Raw genomic sequence first — 12,150 nt, forward strand, 5'->3', positions numbered from 1 at the left:
AAATTGCCAAGCTGTGCTGTTAACATAGAAATGTAACATTCTCAGTTCATTAAATATTTGCTCTGTTCTTCAAGGAGTGTGTGGCACTGGGCTTTGTGGAAACTTAGTTTTGAGTAGCCGAATCATAGAATCATTTTGGTTGGAAAGGACCTTTAAGATCATCAAGTCCAACCATTAACCCAGCACTGCCAAGCCCATCACTAAACCATGTCCCTCAGCACCACATCTACACGGCTTTTAAATCCCTCCAGGGATGGTGACTCCACCACTTCCCTGGGCAGCCTGTTCCAGTGCTTGACAACCCCTTTGGTGAAGACATTTTCCCTGATCTCCAATCTAAACCTCCCCTGGCACAACTTGAGGCTGTTTCCTCTCGTCCTATCACTTGTTACTTGGGAGAAGAGACCAACATCCACCTGACTACAGCCTCCTTTCAGGTAGTTGCAGAGAGCGATAAGGTCTCCCCTCAGCCTCCTTTTCTCCAGACTAAACAACCCCAGCTCCCTCAGCTGCTCCTCATCACACTTGTTCTCCAGACCCTTCACCAGCTTCGTTGCCCTTCTCTGGACTCACTCCAGCACCTCAATGTCTTTCTTGTAGTGAGGGGCCCAAAACTGAACACAGGATTCATGATTTACACATACAAGTTTAATGAGAGCTATGTCTGTGTGCAGGTGGCTAACTGAAGGGTTGCTTTCCTTAGTGCCGTGAGAACTCTTGTGCACTTCTGGGGCTTCTCAATAATAAAGGATATGAGTTAATATTTTGGTTTTGTGGTCCTCACTTGCAGTCTGCCTGATGTGGAATTCCCTCTTGATCAGACACAGAATGGGTAAATGCAGGCTGCCATAAAATCTAGACCTGTTACACAATACTTAATAACCCTGCTAAAGCAGAATCTAATTTATCCAAGTGTAATTCAACTATTGGTAGAAACAGAATGTTTGAATGCATTTTATCTGTCTCCATAAACCCCTACTCCATTATATTGAAATAACAAAAGATTAATTGGAAAAAAAACAGAGCATAAAAATCATCAGAGTCTTTTTTTTTTTTTTAAATCGGCCAAATGTGTTGTGTAACCCTGTACCTTTGGTTTGTGGCCAGTCTCTGTGAACATGTATCTTAGTGCATTGGTTCAGTGGGGTGGTTTTTTCCACTCTCACTGCACATCCTGGACACCCTGTCAGCAGTACACGATGCAGTTACTTCCCACAGGCACCTGCAGACTTCTGACCTATGCATTTCCTATTTGTGAAAGCATTCAATACTCGGATTGAAACCCTTGATATGTTAATCAGCTGTTTGGAATAAAGATTTTTAGAACACTTAAACATTTTAAATAACCTGTATCTATGCAGTGTCTCAGCTTATCCTGTACTTCAGTGCAAACGTTTTTAATTTTTCAAGAGAGCTCAGATACTCCTGCCCAGCAAGTGTATCCTTGAGCTGCAGGTGAGGTGAACTGTTCTCGGGGCTCCACTGACTACAGCTCCTCAGAAACAGGCAGACATGTAAAGGTAGGAGCCTCAATCTCGGACTGAATCTCACTTGCGTTGCCATGTAGTAAACAGTTAAATGAGTTTGGACGTGTCCCTGCCATAACCCAACCGAGTCACTGCGAAGACTGAGGTGACTCCTAGTGCTCGAGTGTGGACCCGTACGTGTGAGGTGGTAATGTTTTCAGCACAACAGACGCCTCCCCTTGGCCACGCTGGCCTTGAGTGAAGCACAAGCCCCGTGAAATGGCTTACTTGAAAGAGAGATTAGTTCTGCTCTGTGATTAGTTTGGCTTTTCATTTAGTCACAGAATTAGAATATGGCTTATGCTGAACAGCTTTTCAGTTAAAGAAAGGCCTCTCCTTCTCACCCCTCCCCAGAGGGCATTTACCTTTCCTAGCGATGTAAACGTAGGGCCCATCTCTAGGTTTCTCTTTGCTCATGCCCACAATGCGCACCACCACGTGTAGGACGTATGGCAGGACAACAGACATTTGTACCTTGGAAAAAAGAAACTTCGCCTCTTGAAGTCCCTGTTTAGCCTTTTACCATAAATGCTTGCGTGGGTGAGAGGGAGTTAAAAAGAAATCTGAGACATGGTAATGAGGGTACAAGCCACAGGCAGCCTGCACAAGCCAGCAGCAACAGCCTGGAGGAAAACATGTTTAGTGAAGTGTCCCAAATCCCCTTGATTTCTATAGGATTAGTATTAAGGCCAGTGTGAGGCTTTTATATGGAGAAAGCCAGGTCTGCAGCACATGAGGCATCTGGATTTGATAATTGTGTTACTGGCAAAATCTCTCAGAAATGAGCAACATTTGGTACAACAGAGGGCTGATCAGTCCACTTCCTGGCAGCACAGCCAATGCTTCTAACTCCTACTTTAACAATGGGAGTCAGGGTTCACTACTCCAGTTAGGACAAAACCTACAGGAGTCACCCTTAAATTCCCAGTGTTATGAAATACCTTTTCTTTACTGTGTTTCTGTTGTGCAAGATAACTCTAGGACACTAGTCAGGCTACAAGATGCAGGAAAGTGGCCATGTGTCCCCACAACTCTAACCCAAGCAAAGCGTCGGGTAAGCTGGAGTTATGGATTTCACTGGCACACAACTCTAAGGAACTTGCAGTGTCTATGGGAAAAACACCTCAGTGTTCACTGGAAATTCAGAGTTAAAAGAAATAAGTTGCATGTAAGTGTGTGGTAATAAAAGCCATTTTAATAGAATTGTAGTCCACGTGGTGGAACTGAGAAACAACAATCCATCAAATGCCTAAAAAGCACACTGGAGTGGGATGTACTGGTAGCCTGTAGCCACTCAAGTGATTAGAGGAGCTGCTGACCTCAGCACACCGCTGGGTTGAATCCTCTGAGCAATTTCCCTGTGGAGTCAAGCAGTTGGATTACATTGCTTTAGAGCCTGGCTGTGCAGCCAGAGCTGCGGGGAATGTAGGTTACTTCACTTTTGGTCCGGGTTTTGAGAGGTTTGCAGCCTCCGCTGCAGTTAGGTTATACAACAAGGCAATCTTTCCACAGGTTCAGACCTGTGTGTTTTGGGAAAGGAGGGTGGGAGACTTGTTCTGCAACATTTGTTCTCGTTTGGCTGCTGAGAGAGAAGTTATTAAACGCTCTGCTTCTGTGGGCTAAAAGGAATTTGCCAGAATAAGGTCAAGGCAGAAGCTAATGGACTGAAAAGTTACACCATAGCGACAAGCAAGGAACAGAGGATCTGATGGTATTAGCGTCTTAAGCCACTGATGTTTTACAGCTGGGTGTTCCTCTTAAAGACTTTCCCTTGGATTTTGAGCCCACTGTACAAGTCAGGATGTTTCTCTGTAACGCTACACTTGAGAGCTCGTGTTCTGCAGCCCAGCACAAACACTATGTTGTTTTAGGATGTAACATGGTAACAAGATGCCAACAACTGTTCCCCTATGTGGCTCATCGAACATCTCCACTGAGCCGTGGAATACTGGGATTTGAGATGGTGCTGGATCTTTTCCTCACTTTTAGCGATTAAAGTGCAGCAAGAGGCTAAAATTGTATCAAATGCTGCTTTTCTAGAAAAACAATCCTTGGGCAGTTGCTGTAGCTGGCACGGGGAAGTTCAGCAGTTACCACCGAGAACAAAGCAAAGATCCATGCTATGAAAATAAACCCGAGCCCTCCGCTCTCCTCGTGTACCGCAGCTGCTGATACCCAGAGCAACACGCTCGCATCCAACACGGTTTCAGTACCATTATCGGCTCACGCAACAGAACTTCTCAGGAAGTTGGCTGTTTGTTCCGAGGCTTTTTGATCTTTGCCTCAGGAAATTTCAGCAGCAGAGAAGCAAGAAATAAGATGTGTTTTACTCAACTCACAGACTGATTTGTCATCTTCGGCAAGTCATCTCCCACGAGTGAAATGGATAAAGTATTTACTCAGCCTTCAGACACAAAAGGGTGCCAGTGAGTGGCAGCAACGTTACACCTTCAGAGGAACCTGCTCAGGGTTCTCTCCTCCTCACTCACGCTCCTGACCTAGCCACGACGTAGTGGACTGATCAGCCAAGACCCTTCATGCTCCAGTTTGACCATGGAAACCACCAGTAACTCACAGATTTTTCTTGTTGGGCAAATTCGACAAAAGATGTCAAGACTGTTTCTGCTCTCCCCACTGCAGTGTGAGCAAACTCAAAAGGTCAAGTCAAAAGCCTGCCAGCAGGCCAAGGAGAAAGCTCTGACTTAGTTTACATATGCTTCCATTAACATCGATTTTTCACCTGTATTCAGCACATTTCTTTGCTACCCCTCACATTATCTTGTCAATCTTCTGCTCCCATCAGCATTTTCTCTCTCTCCCAGTGTTTCTGGCCCCTAATTCTCATTTTTCTGCCACAATCTTTATCTCAATTATGTCACGGCCTTCAAGTTGCAATTCATTTATGTCACTACAAAATTTAGACCAGGCTCTGAAAACAGACATTTTTTTGTCTAATAAAAGATGCAAGGTTTGACCCTGTCCCTTCCTCTTGCTGAAGGGCTGTTCGGCAGCTGGGAGAGTCTGTGCCTTATTCCAGTAGCTGGTTGAATGGACCATCTGATGTCATGTAAATTCATGCAAAGACACTTTTAAAACACTTCCTGAGGTACTGTCAGTGTCAATTTACTGCACCGAACAGTTCAGTTTGTGACTGAAACAAAGAACGGAAGCAGAGACAGAATTTAGATTTGTCTTCAGATGAAGATTCTACGTTTGGGCTTTTAGAAAACACATGAAGTTCCTCGCTGCTCACGTTCTTGTTCTGGCAAGAATAATTGTCTCCAGAGGTAAATCCAGTTGTTTTAATTATACAATTCTCTGACTTTTTAAAAAAATTGAAAGTATCATGATGTTTCTGACACACCAGTTTCCTTCACAACACTCTAATGGGGACCGCAGCCCTCTAACAGAGCACTACTGGCTAGGAGCAGGCAGCTTTCCCAGGCGGAGTTTGCTCTTCTAGATTAAACAGCCTTTGAACTTCATTTTGAAGAGAACTGGGTTTTCACAACCCTCCCAATTATTGAAAATGGCCAGTAATTCAACAGAAACACATCTATGAGCTGTGCTTTTTAAATTAGGCTGCAACTGAGCGTTATTCCAGCGATACTAAAAGCAAACATACTTATTAGGAACAAAGTAAATGGGAAAATAATCCTCAGGAAAATTCTCAAGCCAGTTTGTCTCTGAAGAGCAAACCAAAAGCAAGGTTTACGAGCAAGGCCTCCCACAAGAAAGCTTAACCTGCACAGCAGCTGTGGTAAAGAACACGGAGCAACTATGAGCGAGCAGTAAAGGGTAACAGATGAAGAATTCATCTGCAGAAGAGGTGGTTGGGTTTGTTTGGGGGTTTTTGGCACCTGCCTGATTTTCAACCCCAGGTCCACAGCCCCACAAAGGGGGTCCGAGGTATCAAACAGATCTACAAAAGCAGATTTATCCTCAGTCAATGGCCTCGAAACAGGGATTGAAACCACAGTGCAGAGAGCAGCACAGACCTAAAGAGATGACAAGGTTGGTGTCTGTTTTTATCACAACCCAGCACACTGGGCTATGGGCGAGGAGGAGGAAGGTCTACCTTCATCTTCCCCACAAGCTCTGGCCTGTGTTTCAGAGCAGTTTGTACCCTGGCAGTTACCGATTTCGCTAACAGGACACAAATGTGCACCTCCTTCCCAGCTGACCCCTGCTTCAGACAACTCACAGTGTTGGTACTCAGAGTGCAAGCAAAAACTAAAAAGGTGTTGTTCTCTGGTGGTGCAGTCCCAGAAGGGAGCCTCAGTTGTAGGGAGGTGAAGATTTAAGTAAACTGTATATGAAACTCCCCAGAGCAGTTACTCTAAAAGCAACAGGTTCAGGGTTTTTTTTTATTCATGTTTTCAGAAAGAAATTGTAAATCTATCAACCTGTACTGATCCTTTTATGATGCACATCCTTCAGGACAAGCTCATGCAGTTGAGAAGAGGAAAGTTCCAATTCCATCAAATCTCCTTGTGATGAAAAGTAGTGTCTACTCGTAGGTGATGGTCTCAGCAAACCGTTCACAGCTTCTCCGGCATTACCTTCTGCTGGAAGATTAGGGAAGACACCTAAATAACTTGTTGGGGCACATTTATGCTTCTTTCTCAGTTATAAACAGTACAAGTTTATTGCCATATATTTTGAAAAACTAGAAGATCGTGAAATATATTACGGAATCCAGCTCGTAATGAGTCAACTCATCACAGGGGAACTGAGGCCGTCTACTGTAGCACCACCAGGAAGGTGCTGTACAGATCACGTCATTCACAGACCCACAGTGCTGCACCTCCTCTGATACAATATGCACATATGAAATACATTTGGTATTTTATTAAGTAAACAAAGCAGTGATCAGTGCACATTTTAAGCAGCAAAAAAGAAAAGAAGCACCTCAGACTTTCATACCGTAACAAAAGTTCTGTGGAAGCTGCATTTTATTTGAAAATCCACCCATTTTTGCTAACATACATTTTTTAATATTTTAAACAAAAATAGAATCTGCAGAGACAATGCAGCAAGTATGCTTAATTCATGTACAGAATTGCTTTCATATCAGTGACTATCCTTCCGAAGGCCCCACTCCACCCAAAAGTTATGATGTATTTACACAAAGCACCGATCAACAGTGCGACTTTAATTCTTCATTAACTAAATACCCACTAGACACGTGTAAGGGAACTGCTTCCCCTTTTTGACTTTTAAAAGGTACATGATCATGAACATGGCACTAGCCAAATGAAAAGGCTTTCACCCCCCAACACACACCACCTCACTTGATTTTATTTTTTTTTTACAGAAAAGAAGGAAAGTCTTAAAGTGAAAGCAATTCCTCACATTCATTTTGGAAAGGCCTTATAATGTCAAATGTAAAAATAATGACATGCCAAGCACAAAGCAATAAAGTTCCTTCCCAATGCACTAATGCTGAATTAAAACTGTAGTGCTTCTTCTAGTCAGTTAACTGTTCCCTTGCAAAATCCTAGGCACAGAATTGACTATAAGGATTAATGCATTTTACAGCTCTTCCCTAATTCCCACATACACTGAGAATTCATGAGATTCAGACCTTGAAAATATTTAGTGCTCTGTATGTCAGCTGAAAAGCATTCTGAATCAGATTCATTCCGTGTGGATAAAAATCAGACATACTGTATACATCCATACTCATTTTCATAAGGAGGTTTTTTTTGATACAATATTAATGTTAAATTGATAATCATAAATAAATACAAACAATAATACATAAGGAATGTCTACTGCAAACTGAATATATAATTTTTAAAAAAAGTTAATTTCCATTACTGCTGTGCCTACATTTGTGAGGACTGAAGGAAAGGTAACTGCAGAATTAAGAGTTAGGATTTGACTCTCCCCTACCCAGAGTCTTGTTTCGAGTTACGGTAAAGGACACACCTCCACTCCAGACAGCATTTCCAAACACCAATTTCCAGAATAAAGGCTTCTCTTTGTATGCTACCGATTATGGATATTATTAGAAGCTGAAAGTTAGTCACCAGGACAAAAAATAGATCTTGGTCTTAATCCATGGCTTGTTTGGTATATTGATGTTTTCTGATGGAGTTGTCCCAGGTTCCTTCATCGGTCTTCATCATTTCACTGCATCATCTAATGGAAGAGGAGAGTTTGAGAGACTGAAGTTCATTTTTTCCTGGAAGTGGGGATTTACCGGTGAGCACATCTTTCTGTAAACGTTCCTTTCTCTTCCATCTAACACAGTTACATAAACTGAATCTGGAAAGATTAAAAACCCTCGTGTTAGCATCCAACAGAAGTAGGACTTGACTATAAACCTGTGTTTTCTTCAAAGATTTCTATCCTTCAAATGCCCAAGCTACCCCAAGATATCAAGTTTTGAACAGAAATAAAAATTTTACAAAAATCAGGGCCAGGAAACAACCAAAAGCCATCAGGATGCTTTTCCAGCCACACCAGCCTTTGGAACATCTCTTTGCCTTAAGCTGGTTTGTCCAACAATAAAACACACCTACGTATCCATGCAATATTGTCACCAGCAGCAGCGTAACACAGATCAACAGCATTATGAAGAGAACTCAAGGTCACTTTTTTACGCTGAACCAGAGAACGTGCACAAAGAAAAGCAGACGCTGCATGCAATAAAGCCTACTCTTTCTTTACACAAAGTATTCTTGAATTTTTCGTGTTTTCATGAAAATTAAATGCCTCTGATTGATAAAAAAGAACTCCATCTGTACCAAAATTTAACCCTCGCACACATGAACCCAAGTATCTCCTATGTAAATTGAACTCTTTGCTCACACAATGTGGTGAAGTGCACGAGCAGGCTGCCAGCAGCAGTCAGGTGTTTGCTGCTAACCACGAACACTAAACATTTTCCTGACGAAATGGTAAATGCCAGGTAGTACCAGTTCCTTCTCCCCACTTGCAGCATGTACCACCTGTGCTGGCTTTTGCAGGTCAGAAGGGAACTAGCAAACTGAAACACAATTACTTGATCAGGCCTTTAAACCCCTGCAGTTAAGCACACCGAGTTTCCAAGCCACTTCCACAGTGCTTCCAACTCAACATGACTTGGTTTTTTGTTTTCTTCAGAAACAGTTCTAGTTGTGTTAATAAAACTGGAATTAGAACTTTAATTTTGTTTTATAGCACAAAAACCAGCATCTCCCCAGAATAACGGACAATACCTAAGTTGTTCTACAAGAAATCCTGGAGAGAGAGCTCTGCAAAGGGATCCTTTCCTGAGGCTCTGTGAGGACTCTGACTGGAAGGGCTGGATGCTGCAGACAGCTAGTAGGAAAGACGACAGAGAAAGGGAAAGAAAAAGAAAAAAAGGTCTCAGAATGACAGAATATGAAAGCTGAACGTGTAATGAAAGGACAAGGGGAGGTTAAGAGGCAAGCTTGGCAGAAATCAACTGTTAAAACAAGGTGTTTGGTCATATGGAAAACAGAAAGCGTCTTCCATGGTTGGTGTAATGCAGAAACAAGCTGGACATGACCCTCCAGAAAGGAAACTTCAGCTGGCATTTGCCAAACGAGCAGATAACCTCACACTTCCATCGCGGCTTCCTTCAAAAGAAAATACAAAACATTACGCCTGATGTTCCTGTGAAACACATTAGCACTCTCCCTGCTTTACTGGCAAAATTATGTCCTGGCAGGGAGAGATGAGGCTGGGGTCTGGCCAAGCGTGGCAGCTTTCCAGATGCCTTCACCAGAAGACACAGCTCTCAGCATCTTTTCCTCTCCAAATAGGATGTGTATAAAAAGAGGCTGGAGAGCAGAGAACGGATAATTCTCCATTTGGGGCCTAGAAGGAGAACACGGGATATATTCTGGGAGTAGGAAGGCAAAAAAAAAAAAAGATGAGAGTTCGTCAACTGTTGCCATCTTAGGTGAGAACTGACGACTGAGGCCAATAGCCTACACACTAACAAAAATCACATCCCGTAGCCATGCAGTTAAAGCACCACACTACAAATTCAGCCATATAAAGCCCCTAATTTACAAGCAGGTAATACTGGCGTTCCAGCTGCTGCTGCTGGAAGGGACCGATGATCTGCAGGCTGTCATTGCAGGAGTATCTGCTATCTGATGATTTTTTTAAGCTGTTTTCCTTCTTTGTTAGTGCTTTCCCCGTTCTAAACGGTGCTTTATTAAATTCTCTTTGCCTTCCCCCTCATAGAACTTGCCTGGTTTTGCAGCTACAAATAAAGGTCAGCTTTCTCCATTTCAGGTTCATCACTTTAACAGTTTACTCATAATCGAGTCACTAATCACCCGTGTGTACCTGCACTTCATACCCACTGCAAAAAACATCCTATGAAGACGTATTTCCTTTGGAAATACTGAATGTCTGTGAACCTACACATGAGAGGGAACATGCTTATGGGAACTGCTTGCAGAAGTGCCCAGAGTGTAAATATTGCCATTGCAAATTTAAATTTTCCACGTTAATGCCTATCTCAGAATCCACGTGGGAAGGAGTTCTTTCAGGATCAGTACTCTCCGTCTGGGTTGGAATCTTTACCTCCCTCCCGAAACCCCACTCCCAGTGGGGCACTCGGATCCAGTCCCCATAAACAGGTTATGGAAGAGCCATGAGACAGAATGGGAAGCGCTCGAGAAGCGGTTTCAGGATGTCAGAAGTTCCCCTTCTAAAGGTGGTTCTGCCCTTTGGAAAGCCGTAGCTCACACACCCCACCACTCTCCAGGATTTGAGCCAGATTAATGACAAAGTCCAACAGAGTCAGACCTTGAGCAAGGCACGCCTGCTGCGCCTTGATGTCAGGAGACATTCTTCCTCTTCGTGGTCAAATGGCTTGAAGTCACAGATTAAAAAGTCCTGTTAAACTGAGCTGGCAAACCTCCAACTGATATCAAGTCCAAAGCAATGTCCCAGTTTGAAAGCAGTGTGGAAGACTGGTAGGTTTAGAGCTCTTGGCATTTGTGCAACCATCAGCGTGTCACCAGAAACAGAGCTGAAATTTCAGGAAGCCTGTTCAGGTTAAATACTGGGGAAAAAACTTGACAATGCTACTTCCTAGATGCCCCAGCCAAATTCAGACAAGACACAGAACCTTACAGTAAATACGTATTTTAACAAGACTCCTCTAATTATTAAAAAGGAGGCCTAAAAAATAACTGTGGCAAGTATAGTTAGAGAGTTTCCCACATTGCATCTATCCAGAATACTGCTTATAAATACATCTGAAAACCAAAACCTACCGTAGCAGTTTCTAAGGAGAAGCATTTAAACTCACAGCACTGGCCATCAGTTTCTCTAGCACTAATATGCCCAGAACTGGGGATTTAGCCTCCTCACTGCCCAGCGCTTGTGTGACCTGGAATGCTACGTACTGTGCTGGATCAGACCCAAAGCTCAGCCTCACCTCCAACAGCAGTCGTCACTGCTCGCTGCTTCCAACAAAGACAAAAACTCCCTAGAGTCACAGCAAGACAGAAGAACCCACCCATAAGTGAGTGTTGTGCTGATTCCCATCATTAGCTAGATACTGGTTTCTCATTGAACATGTCTGTCAAGCTGTTTTAGAGTATATTTTAGGATTAATGTGCCAAAAGGAGCACCTGTAAAGTCTACTTTCTGGCATAAGGCTGTCCTGAACTTCATAGCCTGTTCTTCCACAGTTTCAAACAGAAAACCAAAACAAACCCCCCACAACACCAACTTACTCGTTTGCACATTTACCTATTCCTCACCATCACCAGGCGATCGCTACTACAGCTTTTTCTGTACAGTTCAGTGACATTAACAACTGCAGTGCTACAATTCACACAGATGCTGGCAGTAGGCTGAGTAATTTCACAGAATCACAGACTGGTTGGGGTTGGAAGGGACCTCTGGAGATCATCTAGTCCAACCCCCTGCCAAAGCAGGTTCCCCTACAGCACGTTGCACAGGGTCATGTCCAGGCAGGTTTTGAATATCTCCAGAGAAGGAGACTCCACAGCCTCCCTGGGCAGCCTGTGCCAGTACTCTGTCATCCTCAAAGTAAAGAAGTTTTTCCTCATATTGAGATGGAACTTCCCATGTTTCAGTTTGTGCCCATTGCCCCTTGTCCTGTCGCTGGGCACCACTGAGAAGAGTCTGGCCCCATCCTCTTGACATCCACCCCTAAGGTATTTGTAAGTGTTGATAAGATCCCCCTCAGTCTTCTCTCCTCCAGACTAAACTGACCCAGCTCCCTCAGCCTCTCCTCGCAAGAGAGATGCTCCAGTCCTCTGACCATCTTTGTAGCCCTCCGCTGGACTCTCTCCAGTAGTTCCTTGTCTTTCTTGAACTGGGGGGCCCAGAACTGCGCACAGTTACTCCAGGTGTGGCCTCACCAGGGCAGTGTAGAGGGGGAGGAGAACCTGCCTCGACCTGTTGGCCACACTCTTCCCAATGCACCCCAAGACACCATTAGCCTTCTTCTTTATTCTATTTTAAAACTTACAAATTTTCACTACCCAGCTGCTTCCCCTCCTAAGGCCATGTCCTTTTGGTGGGAATCAGGCCAGAATGTGTAACACTTAAAGGCCTACCACCAATTTGTCAGTATTGTACCATTCTATATCAGCCAACATGATATCATTTTTGG

General features: G+C 43.6%; 1 protein-coding gene across 8 annotated transcripts in view; it reads right to left on the bottom strand.

Annotated features, from left to right (window-relative positions):
- Positions 1 to 6,183: 6,183 nt before the first annotated feature.
- Positions 6,184 to 12,150, bottom strand: part of PICALM (phosphatidylinositol binding clathrin assembly protein) — a 73,786-nt gene continuing 67,819 nt past the window's right edge. For 5 of the 8 annotated variants that reach the window (XM_068419954.1, XM_068419944.1, XM_068419923.1 and 2 more), the window contains 2 exons: positions 8,735 to 8,837; positions 6,184 to 7,799 (listed from right to left, as the gene is read on the bottom strand). In XM_068419954.1, coding sequence (XP_068276055.1) covers positions 8,745 to 8,837 — 93 coding nt within the window. In that variant the 3' untranslated portion in view covers positions 6,184 to 7,799; positions 8,735 to 8,744. The remainder of the gene's footprint in view (positions 7,800 to 8,734; positions 8,838 to 12,150) is intronic. The other 3 variants (XM_068419914.1, XM_068419939.1, XM_068419933.1) reach the window with 3 other exon arrangements.

Source organism: Nyctibius grandis, chromosome 2 (genome assembly GCF_013368605.1).
Source record: "Nyctibius grandis isolate bNycGra1 chromosome 2, bNycGra1.pri, whole genome shotgun sequence".
Lineage (NCBI taxonomy): Eukaryota > Metazoa > Chordata > Aves > Nyctibiiformes > Nyctibiidae > Nyctibius > Nyctibius grandis.